The sequence below is a fragment of the Electrona antarctica genome (assembly GCF_951216825.1).
Source record: "Electrona antarctica genome assembly, chromosome: 13".
Classification (NCBI taxonomy): domain Eukaryota; kingdom Metazoa; phylum Chordata; class Actinopteri; order Myctophiformes; family Myctophidae; genus Electrona; species Electrona antarctica.
Window position 1 is genome coordinate 26656831 of NC_136794.1, and position 23105 is coordinate 26679935.

General features: G+C 42.2%; 1 protein-coding gene across 1 annotated transcript; it reads left to right on the plus strand.

Annotated features, from left to right (window-relative positions):
• Positions 1 to 261: 261 nt before the first annotated feature.
• wdr75 (WD repeat domain 75) lies at positions 262 to 20050 on the plus strand. Its single transcript, XM_079518172.1, has 21 exons — positions 262 to 415; positions 1046 to 1175; positions 1417 to 1482; positions 1597 to 1696; positions 2267 to 2391; positions 2495 to 2565; positions 3097 to 3213; positions 3389 to 3477; positions 4652 to 4810; positions 5357 to 5416; positions 5886 to 6001; positions 7769 to 7944; positions 8281 to 8441; positions 9050 to 9230; positions 12471 to 12565; positions 13273 to 13368; positions 14075 to 14244; positions 16664 to 16723; positions 16926 to 17072; positions 17973 to 18064; positions 19329 to 20050. The coding sequence occupies exons 1-21, from the start codon at positions 330 to 332 to the stop codon at positions 19531 to 19533; spliced, it is 2502 nt and encodes an 833-aa protein (XP_079374298.1). The 5' UTR covers positions 262 to 329; the 3' UTR covers positions 19534 to 20050.
• Positions 20051 to 23105: the final 3055 nt, after the last annotated feature.

Genomic DNA, 23105 nt, shown 5'->3' on the forward strand with positions numbered 1-23105 from the left:
CAAGCAAATATAGGCTACCTACACAAATAAATAAAATATAGTGGCAACTGTGTGGATGTTCAGAATAGATACATCTATTTCTTTGCACATGTGCAAAGAAAAGTCAAATGTCTCCATAATGACCCATGTAGCCTATAGATGTATTGTAGACAGTCTGTATGTGTTGTTGAAGTTGTATCAAACAGTATCTAACGGGGAAGCGTCGTATTGAATTCCATTTTAAACACCAGGGGGCGACATCACACCATAGCATCACACAGATTGCAGGCAGCAACAACAACACAGAGCTGGGGTCAGGGGTGAAGGGTTGTAGTTGAGATTGTGGAAAAATGGTGGAACACGGCGAGATCCGCGTGGTTCACCGAGGCGGCAGCAAAATCAACTATAGGGAGCCTGTCATCACCAATGATTCCAGGTATGTGTGTGTCGTGTTGAGCAGTGTTGGGTCAACAACGCAGAAATGGCCGATGATTGCCTGTTTCAAAGTTACATGAGCTACTATGTGTGCCGAAGCTAATGCTAGCAGTTAGCCGCTAATGCCGGTGTGTGTGTGTGGATGTTGTTTACTAATGGTTCTCAAATATTTTCAGGTCAGGGAGGGACCCCTAACTCCGTTTGAAAAGGTTTTGTGCCACAGGGGAGGCAGGGCATAGAGTTGAGGCAGGGACCCATATATACAACATTTGTGTTGTTAGATTAGATTTAGTGCATCATTCTACCACTGTCCACTGTAGTAGGGTCTTGGGAGATATACAGTGGAGAGGACTGTACTTAACTGAATAGTCATTCTTATACATTATTCTGTCATTGGGTTAAGTTCTAGGCAGCCGGTGCAATTAAACTGTAATCATTTTGCTGGGGACCCCCTGGAACCATATCAAGGACCCCTGGGGAGAAGAACCATAAGAGTCTTGCTAACTTGCTGTGCAGTACCCACTACCCATCAAGTTAATAAGAACATTCATACATGACCTCAAGATTCATAACTAAATCATGAATCAAATCTGTGCATGTGACAACTGACTTCTGCTCATTTTGTGTCAAGCTTCCTACTGGTTCCCTCCGGGGAGTCTGTGAAGGTGTTCAGCACACAGACAGAAGAGTCCATCCATGATCTGCAGGGCCACAGAGACATGGTGACAGGCATTGTCCTTAACCCTTCTAACCACCTTCAGGTTCGTCAAATCCTCATGATAGATGGTGTCATCTTAGATTGAGATTTAGGGTTGTTCTTATAACAATAAACTAATTATAGTCTATTACCTCAAAATGTACTGACTGGTCCCCCTAACCGTTGTGGCATAATGGAGCGACTGAATCAACATAAGAGGGTAGATGTACATTGTTGATATATAATAGTAATATTGTGATATATTGGAAACATTTGTACTTTTCTCCACGATCACGTCTTTGCAGGCATACTCTTCGTCAGTAGATGGCACTGTCAGGCTGTGGGACTTCACTGATGGTATCCTTATCAAGGTATGCATTAATTCATTATCTCTCAAATTACTGCCCACTGGCTTCATTATCCATTTCTGTTCAAATATATTTTCTCCCCGGACAGTGACAGACAGTTATGTTGATCTTTTCCAGACATTTGTCATTGGATACCCCGTCTACTCCATCAATGCCTCTGCAAAGCATGCTGGGGTTGTTTTCGTTGTCATTCCAATGGCAAACGACAAAAGAGTTGGTAAGTTTGACCGACCCTCTCAATTACATTGAATACATGTTATGTATTAAGAACACACAGAAATAGACACTTTCATCCTGGCGTATATAGCCGAAAATCTGGTTTTAACATTGGTCCGGTAGCTAGGCAACGCCTCCGTCACCCCCAGCACCAGGATCTTTGCACACACGGCCCCCATTTACCTCCAGTCAAAGTAGGACTTTCACTTTTTGAGGGGCGCTAGCCCCTCCTATATTCAGCTATAATGTAGATATTTGTCCTAACACAAACATTAAATGCCATTGACAATGAATGGAGAATTTACGTCATATGTAGACTAGCAAATCGGCTATTTTGTCCTAAAAACAGGCACAAATATTCCTTTGTCACTGTCTATTTGCACATTGAATGCTGCTGTCAAGAAGATAACCTCATGAGCACTTTATTGGTCTCGTGCAATTGCGCATGCACTTTCTATGGCTAACGTGCACTTTATTGCATAGCACTTTAACGCTTTGCACTTACTGGTCAAGGTGCACTTTACTGTACATTTTTGCAAAACATCAAATCTTAACCCATCATTCCTTGCAGAGATGTTCCAGCTGGTGGCCCTTAATCTACCTCTGAGCGGAGAGCAGGTAGTGGACGCCAAAGAGATGTCTGCAGTGCTCAGTGACGTCAGCTCTGACCCGGCAGCCGTTGCCATTGGCAGAGAGGTGTGTACACCACTGACTGCTCTGAGATAACATGCATTCATTCATTGTTTGTGATGGACACATTACATGCTTGAAAATACATTAAAAAATAAAATCTTTGCAGGGTGAATATATTGCTTCAGCTAAAGGCTTGCAACTACAGGTGTACTTCTTCAAGAAGCAGAAGCCTTATAAGTGAGTAATAGTACCCTCAGTTGAATTGACTCGGATACACATCACAGTTAGTTAATGCTAAAAAACCTCATAGTGTAAGTTCGCCTCCCTCTGGCCGGCACCTGATGGAGGGGAAAAGAACTGGTTGGAATTACGTGTTCCTTCTACATGCTACGTCCAACCGGGGAAACTCCCCCCTGTCAGGTGAAAAGAAGCGGCTTGGACTCGTCATGCATAGAAGGACAAATGAGGTCAGTCCATTGCTCTCCCCAGGTTGGCAGAGAGAGTCTAGCGCCCAGGATTACATTAGTAGATCTACTAATGTAATCCTGGGCGCTAGATTGACACTGGGTGAAAAATGGGTTGCAAAATCATGGGATAAAAAATTAAGTTAAATAAATAAATAAAGAATACATTACCACATCTCCCCCATTAATGCCTGTTATGTCAAGAGTAGCTTATAGATGGGAACATTGAGATTGGATCACATGATCCAGTCTCAATATAGGGTGCCATATCCTTCTTAGCCATTATGTCTTTTCTTGCCAATAGATTTCCCCTAAGTGCAAATTCCAAGAAGGGAGCCAAGAACACATTTACATGTGTCTCTTGTCATCCTAAAGATGACTGCATTGCTACTGGACATGAGGATGGCAAGATCCGCCTGTGGTGAGTGAAATTGGAACATTTATTTTTCCAAAAGGACATTTTGGTTTTACAGCATTTATTGTTAAAGCATTTTATATGAGTTGTCTTTTTAATTGTAACTTTATAATTTCCTCTTGTAGGCGTATATAGCGTTATATGTGTGATTTAAATGTATCTCCCTGTACCTCTCCTCCAGGAGAAACTTTAACCAGCGCAAAGAGTACACATACTCTACCCTCCATTGGCACCACACTGCTGTCAAAGCACTACGCTTCAGTCCAGAAGGTATACATGACTCTGCCTTATGCTGAATTCACAGCAGCAGCTGTATTTTGCTGCCATGTTCTGAAAATGCGGTATGGTTACATGCATTGTCTCTGTGGCCGCTACTTTCCACACCATAGCAGGAGGTGGAGATAGCAAAATGCAGACAACCACAAGCAGGGGTGTTACTAGCGCTACGCAGACAACACCCGTGCTGTCAGTAAAATCGGGGGGGGGGGGGGGGGGGGGGCTTGTGCTGTCGGGGGCACTCGCTGACCAGCCTGCGTCGGGCCTACCAACGTCTAGTTACGCCCTTGACCACAAGCATTCTGTGCTCTGAAGTAGGTGTGGACTAGATGCATACACAACCCCCTAGTTTGCCACGTCACATGCTACTTAACGCGTAATGAAATTTGGAAAATGTTGCGTTATATTGGATGTTAATGGTATGGTCACACATAACTGGCATTAAGCTACTGATTTGGAAGAGTTATCGTACCAAAATAGAGACGTAGGAATACAAAAATATAAAAAAGTTACGGTCACCTTAAGACAAGTGGTACCAATTCATGAAAATATCAGTGTTGGCTCCTGCACTAATGGCTATTTTATTGCATTTAGCAAATGTCTGCACTCTGAACATTCGCTTGAAGCTACTGGTGTGAATTTGGTGGTGTTATAACTGTACGCATGGTATGGAATTGTACAAAAATTACATTGAAATGATCTCACCAAAAGAACCCATTAAAAACAAGAACTCATCTGAGTCACCTTAGCTTTTAACCACTTTAACCATTTTTTTAAACTTTAGCTATTGAAAAATAGCAGATCTACAAGCTCATAGCGCGCAGTGCTGCGCTACGAGCTTGTACACCGACTATTTTTTTTTAAATTGTCTAAACGTAAATCTAAATTTAAATGTAAATCTTTGAATATATTCTTTCATAGCAAATGTTTTTAACTAAAATCTTTGCTTCTGCGGGGTCCGTGGAACAAAACATTTTCAGTTGTGGGTCGGCGACTCGGTGGCTAAATACATATCATTCTGGGGGTCCTGACCTGGAACTACACCTCCTGAATGTTATTTAGAATCAGCCTTGGGTCTAAATGCGTTAAAATCAACCAGCCACTGTGGCAGAATGTTTTCCTACCCTGCTTAACCCCTGTCCTCTGTTGTTTTTCTGTCTTCTGCCAGGTACTAACTTGCTGAGCGGAGGCATCGAGTCAGTGCTGGTCCAGTGGCGCTACGGCCAGGACAACCAGAAGGACTTCCTGCCCCGCCTGGGTGCTCCCATCACACACATCGCCGTCTCACCAGACGGATCACTCTTCTGCACCTCGCACGAAGACAACAGTAAGGAATCCTGAATTTAGTTATACTTATGTTAACTTTATGAACTTAAATACAAATACATTGGCCACTTCTAATGATTAGTCAACACTAGTTTTATTTCTAAGTCTACTTACAGGATGTTAACATCTCATTTGAGTTTCTTTTGAATGCCTGTCAGCATTCTCTAAATCCCTGTCTCAGCTGGTGCGCAAATGCGCCTCCATGCCTTTGATCTACCGCGCACCAAACGTTTTGACGACGCATGCGCACTGGCGCACCGCTTGTGTGCACCCGTGCCTATATGCTCTGTCGTATGACAAATAACAAAAATAGGGCATCGCAGTGGAGCCACAGATAGACAACCATCATTCTCATAGAGTTTTCAGAAAATATTCATATATATTATTTTAAGAAGCCTGGAACTAAGCCCAAACCAAGGCTCCTCGTGAATCAACATAATTTGATTTTGTCAAAGAATATTTGAATATTTAATTATAATTATATTATATATTACTATATTTAATAAATACCCTTTTTTACCTGCCTCTCCTCTTTTCCTCCTCCCAGAAATCACCGTCATTCAGAATGCCATCAAAGTGTCTGCTGTCATTCAAGGCCTGGTCAAAGGTGAGACTCGACGTTCAACAGCTGTTCTCTGTACATAAAAACATACTGTCTGCATGGAAACATAAATAATCTTTGAATCTACAATTCCTGGAGATCTACTACTGTATGTACTGTAGCTTCTCAGGATAGTCAAGCCATTTGCTTGTTTGAAAGTGCTGCATGTTTGTGCTGTCTATTGGTCTATCTTTCCATCTTTTAATATATATTGATTATAATATTCGTTCACAACGAACATTTTTAACTTGTATATTTGCTTCTGGGGGGACATTTTCAGATGGGGTCGGCGGCCAAATACATATATATAATTGTTGGTGGTCCTTGACATGAAATAGTTTGAGAACCACTGACATGGTCAGGTTTTTCAGAAAACTGTCATAAATTAGAAGACATTTTGTAGAAGCTTGTCTCAGTTCTCAATGAGTTATATGTTTACAATAAACAACAACAACTCGAACCCCTGTTCTTCCAGGCGAGTGTGTGAGGACAGAGCTGATAATGGACCCACGGAGCAAAGCCCTGGTGCTCAACGGCAAACCAGGACACCTGCAGTTCTACTCCCTCCAGAGAGACAAGCAGCTGTACAATGTAAGCAGTATATAGCAATAGAATAATTCACTATATTCATCAAGTACGGAAACTATACAAACTCACAGCAGTGAGTGGCGGCAGTGGCTCAGGGGTAGAGTGGCCAGTAGAGCAGCCGGATGGGAACCTTGAGGTTTCAGGTTCGATCCCGGGCTTCCCCAGAGTTAACAGTTCTACTGCGTAACCCGTTTTCCCTGCTATTTAATCCAATAGTCTACGCTGCCTAGATTGTCTTATTTCCTTTGGAGCATACGGAGTATTTGCAGCTTTGATCCACGAAAATCCGGCGGAAAATAGTCAGATGGTTTGTTGTTGAAGAGAAAAACTTGCCGCCATTACAATGCGAAACAAGATCAGCCTCCACAGCATGTTGTAGTCCAAACAAACCGCCCGTTCACTTGCATTGAGCTCATTTTCCCAGAAGCCCTAGCAGCCCAGAGCATGGCTTGATTTCCGGTTTCGTCGTCATAATGCGACGGCCTCGTCACCAGGTCCGCGACAAATCCGCTGTTTCTTTTTAATTATTAAAAAACGGTGAATTAAACAAATAGCGGGTTTAGCGTATTAAGCAGGGGGCAACGTTAGATTAAATAATTCAAAGCCCAATGGATACCCAGGCCACGAGTACTGATGTTTGACCTATATTTTGTAAAAAAAAATATATATATACTGAAGTGCAATATCTTGAAATCTACCAGAAAAACCCCTCAAAATCTTGAAAGCTAGTTAAAAAACATTAATTTTATTAAAGTTTCTATTTGAGAACATTTAAGCAAAAAAAGAAATAAACACAAGTAACCAATACCATCTTAATTTTATTTAAACAATTAAACCCTATTCAAATAGGGATATACAAGCTCCCAATGTGTCGCCGGATGTTGAGACTTTGTAGATCTGTTTTTTTTTTAAACTTGCCCATATAATGAAAATCAGGTGCATGATTGCAGATTCCTTGGCATGAAAAAAGACACATAATGGCAGTTAAGAGTAAGACTACGTACATAACTTAGATCACTGGCAGTTAAGACTACGTACATAACTTAGACCATGTAATGTGGCAGGTGAATGTCCCGCTGCACTTCAGAGCAGCATGTGGAATGAGCTAGAACGTGTCTAGACTTTCATCATACTATATGCATACTTTACAACTTGTAAACTAGGTGCTTACGGGTGGAAGCCTTTATTGATGGCACGTGCAGGTTTCATAAGTGTGCCGAGATTTCAGTACCTGGAAATGTCAGTTAGTTCACGTGTTGTCATGTGCTATGTAGGTTTGTAGGTTTGAAAGTTCAAACATAAGACTGCATTTTATTAGTCATATAATACGCCCTATCTGCACTTTGCTGTTCAATTACTTTAAATATCCTCAGGTGAACTTTGTGTGGCATTCGTTCTGTTGATTCAGACATTTTGAAAGAACAAGGCTTAACGGCCGAAACATTGGTTTTATACTTACTCCGCGTCCTAAATTAAATATTGGCACTTGGGCTATCAGTGATTTCCACTCCAGTTTATTCTCCCGTGGGCCGGCACAGCTACAAGGACTTTGGTGTGCGTAAGCATCCTCGTGCACATTCAGACTTTTTCATAAGAAGAAAAAAAAACTGATTTAATAGATTTAATTTGATTAATTGCCTAGCCCTAACTGAATATAAACCCCCTCCAAAAAATAATTGAATTGAAAAAATAATTAATTGAAAATAATTAAAAGGCTAAAAAGCTCAGTCATTTTGTAGAAGTAGACTGTTGTGCTGTGTTCCTCTATAGTTGGACATCGTGCAGCAGGAGTACATCCACCAGGCTGGTCTTCGGCAGTTTGAGGTGGTAAAGGCAGCGTTCGATACCCGTGGCGACTGGTTGGCAACGTTGGAGGAGAGGACGCAGAAAGACTCAGAGCTGGAGATGAGTCTGAAACTCTGGTCATACGACGAGCAAACTCAGAGGTATATTTACATTCTATATTCTTCTTTTTTTTTAATCCCAAGATTTTTGTTACCCCGGCTGGCCAGGGGGAAGCAGTTTAGAGACCAGGACTACTACATTTACATTCTAAATTATAGATGTCTCAATGTTCCTGGTGGCCATGCTAGGTGGTCATTGAGAACGGGGGACTTGACAGAATTTTAATTGTAAACTGCAGCATCTAGGAAGAGCCAATTTTTTGTAGGAAAGAAAATCATAATCTGAACTTAATTAACAGCTCAATGTCTGCAAATACACAGGATTTGTTTAAATAGGATGCTACACAGCAAAAGTCCATAACTCCCATTCTCTTACAGTTTTGTGCTGAACACCACCATCACAGCCCCCCATGAAGCCAGGATTACATCCATGTGCTTCTGCTGTGCCACAGACACCCAGACCTCCACCACGCTGGTCACCACCAGCCGGGACGGACACTTCAAAGTCTGGCAGCTGGTCGAGCCTGCAGACTCCGAGGGTAGGCCGTCTAGCCCGGTTCTATCCTCCCTCCCTTGGCCTCTAGATGGCGTTTGAGTCATTGCGTCTGGAATGGATCTGGTTGCTTGTGCTCATATACAATATTTTTGTCATTGTTAATTTAACTCAAAGAGTGTACAAAGTGTTAATTGGGAGTGTTTATGTTCATTCCCTGTTCTATACGCATAATAGAAATGTTGAATCAAATGGGATGATGACATATTTGGTCATCATCATAGAACAAACATCTTAGTGCTGCTATACATTATTAATCACCACCAGTGCGGTCTATGTTTACATGCATTTTCTTGCCAGCTCCACAAAACTATATGTTTCCCCATGTTTATGTGACTAGTTTTGTCTGGATAGCCCCAGGGGGAATCAAACACTGACATATAGTTGTACAACATAAAGACTACTTCTGTTCTGACGGGTTTCATGAGACAGCTTTTCCCACCAATTGAATACTTTTTTATTCTCTGTCTCTCGATCGCTTTCTCATTTCCCCTCTCTGTCTCTCTCTCATTCTTTCTTCCCCTCCATGCCCCCCCCCCCCCCCCCCCCCCCATCTCTCTCAATCCTGCCTTTCTCTTCATGTGGGCCGTGCAGATGAAGGGCCCTCTTGGTCGTGTGATTTCGTGGGTGCCTATCACGGCTTGATCCCCGAGCGCTGCTGCTTCTCGGCTGACGGCTCCCTATTGGCCGTCAGCTTTCAGGAGGTGGTGACCGTCTGGTGCCCCGCCTCCTGGGAACTCCTGACAACTCTGTCACAGCCACCCGGGGCCATCAGGTGAGGAGGACCCAACACATACAGTCACATCACACACATTGGACAGACAAACACAATGCAGGTAACCCTGACTCCAATGCACTAATTAGTTCTAGTAGCAAGAGGCAGGGTTCCCACGGTCATGAAATTACTGGAAATATTTTGAAATTTGAAAAATCATTTTCCAGTCCTGGAAAAGGTTTGGAATTCACAAGGGTCCTGGAAATATAGTTGGCTATGCATTGTTTTTGGCTATTGATTTTATTTTACGGTAATACAAATCTTTTCCAAAACATGTATAACCTTACACGAAATATGTAACATAACGGGCAGCGTGATTGCAGCCTAATATGTACCAGTACTGTACATGACAGCATGATCCAATGCCCTAGTATAGGTGGTGTAGCAAAACATTTGGTACAAAATTTGGAATAGAATTATAGCATTCTATATTCTATGCTTTATTGTTGCTACACTGCCTGTCTTTGGGCATTGCACATAGGAGTAAGAGACTCATTATTGTGCGGAATGATTGTTATATAGGCCTTGAAATTGGGTTAAATATTCTGGAAACGTTTTGGAAATTAATTGGATGCCTGATGAAGGTCTGACCGACCGAAAACGTTTCAGTCGGTCAATAAATCTAATTCAAGTGAAGACGGTGTGCGGGATTCTTTTTTCTCTTTTTTTTCTCTACTTGGAAATTCATTGGTAAAAATGTGTGGGAACTGTGAAGAGGGCCCATCTTGGAGATCAAGGTTAATTTCAGGAAAGCAAAATGGGTGAAAAACGAGTGCCGTTTACCATCCTCCATGACCTGAAAACCCTGAGGAAGCCCTGGCGACCGCTCAAGATTCCAAGAGGTCCGTTAAGATTACAAAACCTACTGTTTGTACCCAATTTGAGCAGGAGGGCACAAATGGAACCACGGGTGCATTTGGTTCCATTTGTGCCCTCTCAGAGTTAAATTAACCACTGATTAGTTTTGAGTGTAACACAAGGACGCAATCAAAAAGCAAACCTAACTGCCACTTGTTGCCATGCAGCGGATAGAGTTCTATTCATGGAGTCTGCTCATAAATCTCTCTGCCTCCCGCCATACAAACAGGAAATAGGCTCCTCCTCAAGTCATCCACAGTACGTAACCACTTAAGCCCTATATATATATATATATATATATATATATATCGTTAACTTTTACCCTAGCTTGTAGATTAGGTTGTTTTTGAAAATGCCTATAATGACACGCCAGATTGAAAGTGGTTAATATACAACACATACACATAGCAACCAACTGTTTAGAGTTCTGTGGTCTGAAGAGGCTCCTCAGTGACCTTACTGGTAGGAAATCAAGAGTGTCGCCCCCCCCTCTCAGCAGATGGGATGGAGTCTGGACAGAAACGTCAGACCATGCTGGGTGCCCTCCTGCTCAAATTGGGGCCAAACTGTAGGTTTTGTAATCTAAATGGACGTCTGGAAACCTTGGCAAACCGCCAGGTCCTTTGAGCTGGTGGGACATTTTGCTTTCCTGAAGAACCCCCGTCTCTTAAGTTGGGATCCTCAGTAATGGAAGATTGTATTAGGTTTTTTTTAAATGTGGTGTTATTAATTATATTAATATTTTTATACAATTTGGCAATGCACAAAATAATAGCAATAGATAATAGAGGATTAATTGAAAAGAACCCAGTGAACTTGAAAAAAAAATTCCCCCAAATATAAAACCTGAATCCCCCGTGACACCCAAGTGTTTAAAATATGCGGCACAGAAATGGCCAGGCCATCGGCAGCATTTTGTTTTCATATCATTTTGATTTGCGGGGCAAAAGTGTCAGATGAACACTTTTTTTCTGTGTCACTTGGAAGCTCAAGTGGAATCCAGGAGTAACGGCCTGGTCAGGCGGAAAGGAAAGTCAGACGTTTAAGAATCAGCTGTTTTGACAGCTGCCCTCCACACCTTGCATAATCGCCTCCCTGTAGCTCTGTGCAGTTGGTTCACTTCTTGTGAGAGTAACCAGTTAAAACGAAGTTCACATGACTTGCATGTTCCCATTTGTAGCACCCCAAAATGGAGGTCTCTACAGACTTTTAATCCTATGAAATATGTGGTGGTTGGTAGGGGGTAGCTGTAAGGCTCTGTGTGGACTAGCCACTAGGATTTACATTTACATGCAAGGAGTTGAGTTGAGCGACCTACCCAGAGACAACTGATGTATTGTATGATGAGTGTAGATCCATTACTTTGGAAAACGTTGTGTCTAGTGTTAGGTTTAATTTATATTACAGTGTAACATGCTGCAAATAGCACATTTACAAGCTCACAACATGTCACAATGTGATGAATTGTGAGCTTGTAGATCAGCTATTTTCTGACACAAATTATAAATAAGGCTTTAGACTGCTCAAATGTCACTTTTGGTCACTGTTGCCCACCAAATACAGAAATCCCTGCAGGGTACTGTAATTAGTTCTGTCCATCTTAGAAAATAACTTGACCAGATGGCTGGATTTTCATTCATCTTGATGAGAATGATCAATAGGCTCTGATTTATTATGAATCCTTGTCTAATGACGAGACGAGGGCAAGATGCAACAGCTGACGAAATAAGACCTTTAGAATGAATTGCCAAGTTTCACGATTACATTGTGAAACATAACATCAGGATTTCTGATTACTTTTACTTACTTACTAATTACTAAATGTGCAAGCCTATCGAGTGTGGGATGCTTGGATCGTTTGCGGGGGCGGGTGTCATAGGGAAGGGGGTGGACATCCTGTGTTGGCTGATCTATGTGTGCGTGAAGGTTTGTAGGAGTGGATCATAGTCTGCAGGCAGGGTTTGACCATGGCCTTGATTGCCTTGTAGGTCATCACCAGGGAGAAGTTATGAAAATGTAGGCAGGTTGAAGACCCGGTGTGCTGCAGCATTCTGGATCAAGTCAAATTTGAAATTGTTGTTGGTGCACTCAATATTGCAATATTTGTAAGAAGAGTAAAAATGGGGAAGTGAGAATAAAATATAGAGGAAGGAACACAATGTGCATAACAATAGTTTATAGTCGGCATCATGTGGGTTAAACTTAATGGATAGTTTTTAATAAATAAGCGTCAGGTATGCATGGCTGCTACATGGTGACACTAAAGCCCTGTTTGGTGCGGCTGTAAGTAACTTTAGAAGTCTGGTGTATGGTGTTAAAATAGTCAATGCGGTGACAGTATGAAGTACCAAGGCACAAACATCATCTTTTGTGCTCCAACAGGGATCTTTGTTTCGGCCGCCTGAGCTGCTCCAAGTATCTGCTGGGAACCACGACCAAAAACCTCCTCTGCTGCTGGAACCTTCTCACCTGCTCTTGTGAGTGAGAGCGAGAGAGAGAGGGCCAAATGTCTCCACAAGTATATAGTACAATTTGAGAAATAGGCATTGTCAGGACCCTTTTCCTGGTCCTCACAAGATAAATTGCTGTTTTATGATTAAAAAGGTTTTTTAGAGTTAGGCTTACAATTACAAAAAGATTCAGGTTGTGGTTAGAATTAGGCATAATCGAGGTTAGTTTAAGGCAGTGGTATTCAACTGGCGGCCCCTGGTTTGTACTTCGATGCGTGCCAAAAATGTGGCATCGGCGTGCAAATACATATGTTAGGGTTATAACATGTAAAATAATATAATAATATGTAAAATAGCCGTCCTTAAAAATGTATTTCCTCACAAGTATAGTATGTGTGTGTGTGTGTATACCAGTCATTGTTTTGCTCGCTCTCTCTCTCTTTTCTCTCTCTGTGTTCTCCCAATTCAATTCAAACACAGGTTTAAACAATACAATAAAAACATAATAATGCATGTACAATTAAAGGGGAATAAAGAAATGTGTTACATTGTAGCTTAGAGAAATCTGTCTTACAAAACCATAAGGATTGTGCATTTTTCGTCAGAAATGGTCCACCGTAGGAGAGGTTAGCTTGGGATAAACTTTAGAAACAAATGTCAGCAATTTTTCAATGTTTTTGCATTCACTTTGTAAACACTCTCTCTGTCTCTACATGGTGTGTTCATCCTGGCAGTGGAGTGGAGTACCTCTATGGACGTGAGCCTGCTCCTAGCCGACTCTGCATCTGAGAATGTGGCTGCCTTCTGCAGTCAGGATGCCAGCACTGACCGTAAGTCTCAGTCAGCAGCACCACCCAGACCCATATTCCTTGTGTCAGAAGTTAGTGGAAATACTGAATGTGAATTCAAGTGATGGACTAGGCCCCCTACAGCACTGTTTCGCAACCCAATTTGTGGGTCGCGGACATGTTTTTATGGGTCCATTTTGTTTTGTTTCATACATTTTGGTTTTAATTATTATTTCAAAACATTTTCAAAAAACATAACCAAAAAAGCAACATTTATCATGAATTAAAAACAAATTCAAAGATTTTGAAATCAAAGAATGGATTTGGGAACCACTGCCCTACAGGCCATCTTGTCTAATGTTCTGATCTGGAGTGGAGAATGTAGTACACAAGGTTATGAACTTGACCATTCCATTGTAGCTGGGTTTTAGGACTCCAGCAGGGGCACATGTTGTTCCATAGATTAAAGCCTGATTTATACTCTGTTGTCACTAACCGAATATAGCCAATCTACAAGCTCACAACTCGTCACAGCATGATGCCTTGTAAGCTTTTAAATCTACTTTTGGTGCGCAATGCCGTCGTACAACGAAGTATAAATCCCATTTAACACACCAGTCAGTCACAAGGCATTTTGTTTTGGAACAACATGAGCACCTCAAGGCTGGTTTTCTTTTTTGCCAGTTCCTTAAATGTAACCATAAACTATGTTTCCTCATTCCTGTGTGTCCCTCCTCCTCCGTCTCAGTGTTTGTGTTTAAGCCCAGCGAGCCCCGGCCGCTCTACTCCCACAAAGCTCTGTGCTCGGGGAAGGTGACACACGCCGTGTTCGCCCCGCGTGATGACATGCTGGAGAGCTGCGAGGAGAGCCTGCAGTGGCTCAACCGCTCCCAGCTCTACTTCTTCACTCAGTACATGGTACACCACCTCAAACACGTCCTCTCTCAGTACATGGTACACCATCTCAAACACGTCCTCTCTCAGTACATGGTACACCACCTCAAACATGTCCTCACTCGGTACATGGTACACCACCTCAAACACGTCCTCACTCAGTACATGGTACACCACCTCAAACATGTCCTCACTCAGTACATGGTACGCCACCTCAAACATGTCCTCACTCAGTACATGGTACTGTACACCACCTCAAACATGTCCTCACCCGGTACATGGTACACCACCTCAAACATGTCCTCACTCAGTACATGTCCTCACTCGGTACATGGTACGCCACCTCAAACATGTCCTCACTCAGTACATGGTACTGTACACCACCTCAAACATGTCCTCACTCAGTACATGGTACACCACCTCAAACACGTCCTCACTCGGTACATGGTACACCACCTCAAACATGTCCTCACTCAGTACATGGTACACCACATCAAACATGTCCTCACTCAGTACATGGTACACCACCTCAAACATGTCCTCACTCAGTACATGGTACACCACCTCAAACATGTCCTCACTCGGTACAGGGTACACCATCTCAAACATGTCCTCACTCAGTACATGGTACTGTACACCACCTCAAACATGTCCTCACTCGGTACACCACCTCAAACATGTCCTCACTCAGTACATGGTACACCACATCAAACATGTCCTCACTCAGTACATGGTACACCACCTCAAACATGTCCTCACTCAGTACATGGTACACCACCTCAAACATGTCCTCACTCAGTACATGGTACACTACCTCAAACATGTCCTCACTCAGTACATGGCACACCACCTCAAACATGTCCTCACTCAGTACATGGTACTGTACACCACCTCAAATATGTCCTCACTCAGTACAGGGTACACCACCTCAAACATGTCCTCACTCAGTACATGGTACACCACCTCAAACATGTCCTCACTCAGTACATGGTACTGTACACCACCTCAAACATGTCCTCACTCGGTACAGGGTACACCACCTCAAACATGTCCTCACTCAGTACATGGTACTGTACACCACCTCAAACATGTCCTCACTCGGTACAGGGTACACCACCTCAAACATGTCCTCACTCGGTACAGGGTACACCATCTCAAACATGTCCTCACTCAGTACATGGTACTGTACACCACCTCAAACATGTCCTCACTCGGTACAGGGTACACCACCTCAAACATGTCCTCACTCAGTACATGGTACTGTACACCACCTCAAACATGTCCTCACTCGGTACAGGGTACACCACCTCAAACATGTCCTCACTCGGTACAGGGTACACCACCTCAAACATGTGACGTCCTCACTCTGTACAGGGTACTGTACACCACCTCAAACATGTCCTCACTCTGTACAGGGTACACCACCTCAAACATGTCTGACCTCACTCAGTACATGGTACTGTACACCACCTCAAACATGTCCTCACTCAGTACATGGTACTGTACACCACCTCAAACATGTCCTCACTCGGTACAGGGTACACCACCTCAAACATGTCCTCACTCGGTACAGGGTACACCACCTCAAACATGTGACGTCCTCACTCTGTACAGGGTACTGTACACCACCTCAAACATGTCCTCACTCGGTACAGGGTACACCACCTCAAACATGTCTGACCTCACTCAGTACATGGTACACCACCTCAAACATGTCTGACCTCACTCGGTACAGGGTACACCACCTCAAACATGTCCTCACACACACATTCTGTGCTATCTAGAGTTAACCCATTTAGACCTGAGGACGCATCTGTGTCACCTTTACACCTTATAGCTTGTAACCACTTTACCCATTATTTTAAACTTTAGCTGTTGAAAAATAGCAAATCTACAAAGCTCACCTTCTAGATCTGCTATTTTTGAAAAAACGTTAAAACAAGTGCAAATCTTTGAATATATATTCTTTCACAGCAAATGTTTTAACTCAAATATTTGTATCTTGGAGGTCCCTGGACAAAACATTTTGAGTTTGGGGTCGGCAGCCAATTACATTGACATTAAATAGTTTGAGAACCACTGACATCTGAATCGGGTCCTCGGGTGTTAATGGGTTAATTTAACTCTTGAGCGTGAAACTGTATCTGTAGGGCCTCCATTCATGTAGAATGTTAGTCATGTCAAAGGCGCCAACTTTGTAAAACCAGCCCTGCAGGTTTGTTTAGTTGCTGATAATTTCCTTGAACTTTTGTGACTTATGTGAGAAGAGTGGAGACGGTGTAATGTTAAATGTTATAATATTTATATAGAAACATACTTTTTTTGTCTTGAAGAAATAGAAATGTGCTGGACAGGATAAGTAACTATACAAGGCTAACTTGCCTTAGAACGTGTGTGAGTGTCTGTGTTTCTGTGTTTAATTGATATGGGCTCTTCTTTACAGGATCTGATGACATTCCTTACCAAAGTTGAAGAAGAACGTCTGATGGCTTCTATGAAACAGGTAAATCAGTCAAGGACGATTAAACTCTTGTTTGTATAGAGGCTATATAAGATCCTGACTTGCCCCCATCTGACCTGCATACGAGCATATTAAATGTAAATGTAGGTCAGTGTCCAGTTCCGGGGTGCAGGCTCTTTGACTGCTGGTTGCAGTGAACGTCCATTCTGACATTCCTGGTGGGTTTTCCTCTCCTGTTTTCAAGCTGGTGATTGAAGACAGTGTTGCAGTGACGCCGTTCTACCTGTTGCTGGGGAAACACAACCACCAGCAGCAGGACAAACGAGAGCCACCGAGCAGTTTGTCTGCAGAGAGAACGCAGCTCCCACAGGCCTCCATCGCTGTCAAGGAGGTGAGGATTACAGTGCTACAGCATTACAATGGAACCTCTAAGTCACTGGTCCCCAAACAGTGCATCGGGACCCATTGTTATGGGTCCCCTTAGTTTTTGTTTCATACAATTTGGTTTTTCAAAACATTTTCAAAAAACATTACCAAAAAAGCAAAACCTTTCATGAATTAATATCAAAATCCAAAGGTTTTTCAGTAATGTCATGAGCTGCCCAAAATAGAGACACTAGGTTGAGTGGTTAAGTTTTGACGATTCAAGATTTGTTTTGTTATCTTGTGCATGAATATATATACATACATACGTACACACACACACACACACACACACACACACACTGTAAGAAAGAATACACTTGTTTTGTCTGGTTCCTAACTTCCTCAGACATTGTAGCAGCACTAATTAATGCATAAACAATAAAGAAATGAGAAAAATCATTATAATTATAGGATAGCAGGAAAAAGTAGGACAGAATAATATTTTATTTTGAACGGGTTGATCATGGATTTGAAATGAAAATGTTTTTGTGAGAGAAATGAGGCATTTAAGTAAGAAGTAACGTTTCTTGTGCATACTGTATCAATAATCAGTGTTATGGGTTCCTACAACACGTTCTATGTCCTCCACAATCATGTCTGCCTTCTCATTTGTTTATCTGACTAAAAAGATCAAAATAAGCATTAAAGATGATATTTAACCCATTTTGGGCGGGAACCCCTTTTGGTGTTTTAAACATTATGTTATAATTTAGCTATTGAAAAATAGCAGATCTACAAGCTCAGAAAACTGAGCGAGGTCAGGCCTAAATGGGGGTTAAACAAACATTTTGGACTACCTCAGAACAGACAAGACGGTGTCAGTGTGATATACTGTATGTTTGTCATCTTCTTTTGTCCGTGGCAGCTCCTCCACAGTCCCGCCCACGTGCTCCCGTCCAGCTCTGTCCTCTGTTCCATGTTCACTCGCTCTCTCCTCGTCTCAGCCACTAACGCCAGGTGAGTTAATAAAAGCCTTGTTGTTGCTGTTGGACAGAACCCTTGTATGTCCAAAATCATACATTTTCACTAAACGGGGAAAATGTTTATCCAATATAGTTATTATTTAATCACAAGCTCTTAATACTTTTCATTGCTAAATGAAACTTTGAACTATGGAGACTGGGGATATAAGGTTTCTGCCCGACAGCAATCGTGTGAGAGAAGATGTCTTTATAGCTTTCAATGTTCAGGAAGCCTTCAACAAGGGTTAAGAAACTTGGCTTGTCACTCTTAAGCCAGAGTCTCCTGCTTGTCCTTTGTCTGGTTTGCAAGGAGAGATCGCATGCCTACTCTCGATAAAACATCCATATGCCTGCACACAATGTTCTCTGCTTTATTGAGCAATTCTTCGGTCAGATAGGAACCTGCATCAAGACGATGAAGGTCATAGGAGAGATATGGAAAGTGGCCAAATAATAATCCTGTTGTCCTGAAAAGTAAGTGGTGCAACTCCGTGTGGGGGTCCCCGGGGGTTCCCCGGAACTTCCAGACCCGCAGGAACGCGCCGTCCCGTGTGTCCGAAACGGTCGAGAAATGACAGTTACCGTGTGGGGGTCCCCAGGAGGTCCCTGTACTGTACTGTACTGATACACCTGAAATCATCACATATACACTGTGATATACATTTCGCTTAATTCCACGCCCCCGTTTTCTGTCTGTGTGTGTGTGTGTGTGTGTGTTTGTGTATTATTAAATTAAATTAAATATTATATTAAATATTATAATTAACATATGATAATTAAAAAATCAATAACAAAAAGCCAGACAAATTGTGTCTAATAATGTTCATGCTCTTTAAAGAATAACTGCTGCCGTCTTACCAAATGCAATCATTTTTCTAAATGCATAAACACGTTTCACACTTGACTGGAACGGTGTTCTTGATTGTTAACTAGCCTGTGAAGCCGAAGTTACATTTCCATATTGTAGACAATAAAGATTAGCTTATCTTATTAATGCCATAATATCAAATATATGATAAAGACTATATCAGTTGTGGGTCATATGTCCTGGAAAGTGACAACCGTGACGAGGCATTTATATCATGAGCAGACACAATGCAACTAAATGGCAAGGTGATTCAGCAAATCTGGGAAAAAGGGTAAAAAAAAAAAAAACGTGGGAACAATCAGTAGTTTCCTGTTTATCTTTGGAAAATATGCTGAATGATGCCAAACTCCCTGTAACTCGTGCTGTTACTTTTTTCCCCTTGTGGTCTCAGAGAGGAAAATGAACCCAGAGAGGAGGAAATGGAGAGCGAGAAAGAGGAAGAGGACTCCGAGGGGGAAATGGAGCTGACCGCCAAAAGACAGGAGCCGCTGACCACGTCACTGGGGCCCCCGGCCCTCACCAGAGCCCAGGAGAGGGAACTGAGGAAAGTCAAGAAGTTGGATCACAGCTGGTTCAGCAACATCCTGGACTCTTAACATGCATGACCGTGCACAACCACAGACATGTATATACAGTATATAAATAGTAGGGCTGCACAATGAATTGGGGGATTAATAAAGTTTTATCCTATCCGATTTTATGTTTCACAATTATGTAATCGTAAAGCTTAGCAACTTATTTTGTCGGCTGTAGCACCTTGCCCTCACCAGGTTAGGTTACACAAGGTTTAATAACCAGAACACTGTAGACCCCTCTCCCCATCTGTGTCAGGCACACAGATGCAATAAAATCAGAGGCCATTACATACTATTTCACCAAGGATATGGTTCTAGAAACGTATACATATTAAAAATATATATTATATATTTTCCCACCAGAAATCACTATTGATTACAAATATTGAGCTAAATAATCAGGATTATAATTCTCGCCATGATTGTGCAGCCCTATGACAGTATACTAAACAGTATATATACAGTATACTAAACACATACACACGTGTACAATCCTCATGCTTTTCTAGACGTAATAAATAGATCTGTTTTGATTAAAGCCATGTGAGAATGTGTTTTTTTTGCAAACAGAGCTCTACCAGTTCAGTGGCCTTGTGGTTAGAGTGTCCGCTCTGAGTCTATAGGGTCGGGGTTCGATCCCTGGCCGGGTCCTACCAAAGACCCAGTGCCTCCCTGCTTGGCAATCGGCATCAAGGGTTGGATTGGGGTAAGTGCCTGCGACATAATAGTGTAATGTCCAGGGGGTGTACTTGTACATCATGTCTAGGGGGGGAACTTGTACATCAAGCTGCCTCATGCTACAGAAACAGGAGATAGGCTCCTGCCTTATGGGCCTCATGGCTCGGCAAGGCTTACTTGAGAGCTCTCATTTAAAATTAATCCTCTAGACCAGTGTCTGAAGTTGATGCATCTTTATTGAATGATCTGGTCATTTATTATACGATGGCAGGAAAAAGTCTGTAAATGTAGTGAGTGATTTATTTTATTAGGGGAAGTATAACATTTTATTAGGGAAGTATAAACGTGCAAGTTACAAATGTATCCCTGGATCCCAGTAACTGAGAACCTTGAAATCCTTACTAGGCTTCCTTTTTAAACAAAAGTCATAACCATCAGCATTTTTCACTTCCCGTTTGTGTCAAGTGCTCTCACTGATTAAATTAGGTCATGTGACAAAAATGAAAGTTATCAAAGCTGTGACCTTAAAACGTGTAGTGGAATACTGAGTCAGTCAGTTTTATTGTCTTGTCTATATCAGTGTCGCACACCATAAATCCGTTATGGATGGAACAAATATAGAATAATCCTTCTGCAATTTAAAATGTGGTCTTTGCCAGGCATTTAATGGCCAGAGTCCTGGCCAACGTACCTCTCGCAAAGACAATAAGGCAAGTGCAAATAATATGTGGATCTTGGACTTGATGTGCCAGCCTCAGGTATGATCCATATGTCAAAGGATAAGGTTTGAACCTTATCCAAGCCCCACTGACTTCTATTGCAAGTATTTCAAAAACAAAAAGAGAAAAATCAGTGGACGCACTTCTTTGACCTACTGCTAGTGTGCATCAGTTTGTGGGATTAGCTCTGGACACGGACACACACAGACAGACTCACCCTCTTATAGATAGCCTCCAGTAGAGCCACAACTAATAATGCAATACTACTTGTTATTGGTGGAATCATGTTTACATTTTGCCCTTCGTCCATGTGTTTAGGATTCATATTTGGCCCGAAAGCAGCTGCAGTGGTTAATGTTGATCATTCAGTATGCTAACACTAAGGTCAATCATGAAGCCAAGTGTGCCTGGAAAGTACAGCTTCTACGAATTGATTATAATTTTACTGATTGTAAAAGCCTTAAAGACACTGTACTCTGCACAGTACTGTGTAACTGTAACTGCTATAAAGCGTGCTGAATTCAGCTTGAGAGAAAAGTCCATTTCCAAATGAGCGTTCAGTGTTTCAAAAGTGTTTGAAATCATGTGCATGAATAGGATCTTATCTCCAGTGCGCACACTTATCTCGAGCCCTAGTTCATTTATGTAGACATTGGACTCTCTGACTAAGTGGCCTTTCCCTCTTACAGTACATGCTCATTGCTCGTGCATGCGATTCTCCTTTGAGATGAGGAGAGGCTTGTGCAATGGCTGTGAACTTATTATTCCCAGGTTTTATTTCATTACCGTCCAGTATAATTATCTTGTAGACAGTAGCCTATATTGTATTGCAGAACATGCTACACAAATATTTCACTACTTGTCCCAGAGTGAGTGACAAATAAACTTGATTCTTTATTCCCAGTATTGTTATACAGTACATTGATGAGGTAGACCATCCTGTCACAGCATTGAGGAGTTACAGACACACAACAGCTACGGCACTGACACTCCCTGCATCAATGTTTAAATCATTTTATGTTGGGAACACAGTAGCACCAAACTCATGCAGAACCTAGTCAGGAGTCTGAATAGAAAGTCAGGTGGTGACTCACAGCCACAAGGCTGAGCCGAGTTCTGTGGGTCACTACTAGCAATCCTCTCTGTCGCCTGAGAGAAATATTTTTCAGTAAGCTAAATTCAGATCACCCAGCTCAGCTTAGAGTCAGTCTGTTTAACTCTGGCTGGTTGAAAAAAGGGATTCCGGGGGAAATTACCAGCTAACCCTCAGGGTGGAATGTGACCTTCACCCTTCACAGGCGGCTATAGGCCTCAGGCGGAGGCGACGCAACCCCTCAGATAGGCTTTTCATAAGACCGCCCCTCTCCATATTTCTTAAAATGAGGGGACAGTTCACTCACCTGTCATTTTGTTGAGACAAACATCCAGTGTTAATTTAACTCTGAAAGAAAACTGACCCTTATACGTTTACACTTTTTAGTTAAATGGTGCATTGATATAGCACCTTTATCCAAGGCGCTTTATATACTGTAGATTGTGCATTACATTAGAGGAAACCATGTAAGGCACCAACCTTCTCATCATCCCTGATGATGTCACGTGATGTCACGAGACATGACCATATATGGTCATGGCTGGGGTGACCAACCAAACAACTGACTGACGGAAATGCAAGATTTCATAGTAAATGCGACCTGTAGTCGCAATAATCTTTATTGTCCCGAAGGATATTCATCTTCACAGGTCTGTTCACAGGACCCACATCAACACATAACACCAAGACAATATACAAAAACGTGAGGTCCCCAATGTATACAGAACCATCCTATCGGTGGGGCAGTTTGTTTAATGCTGCGATGGCTCATCACATTTGATGGACAAATCTCCTACTAAAACAGATCTTTTTCCAGATGGCATGAGGTTAAAATAGCGATACAGGGGATGATCAGTGTCATTTGATATCGAAAGTGCTAACCATGTGATGGCCTTATTGTTCATATCAGAGAGTGTGGGTGTAGGAAGTCCAATGGTAATATTGAAGAGTTTGTTTCTGTTGGGCATGTACAGTATGGTTTGAACTGGGAAAGCGGACGCTCTACCCCTGAACCACTGCTGCCCTAATTTACAAATGGGGGGCGATACAGCCCCCCCAGGGGGCATAATCGATTGGGGGCGATACAGTCCCCCAGTTTGGGG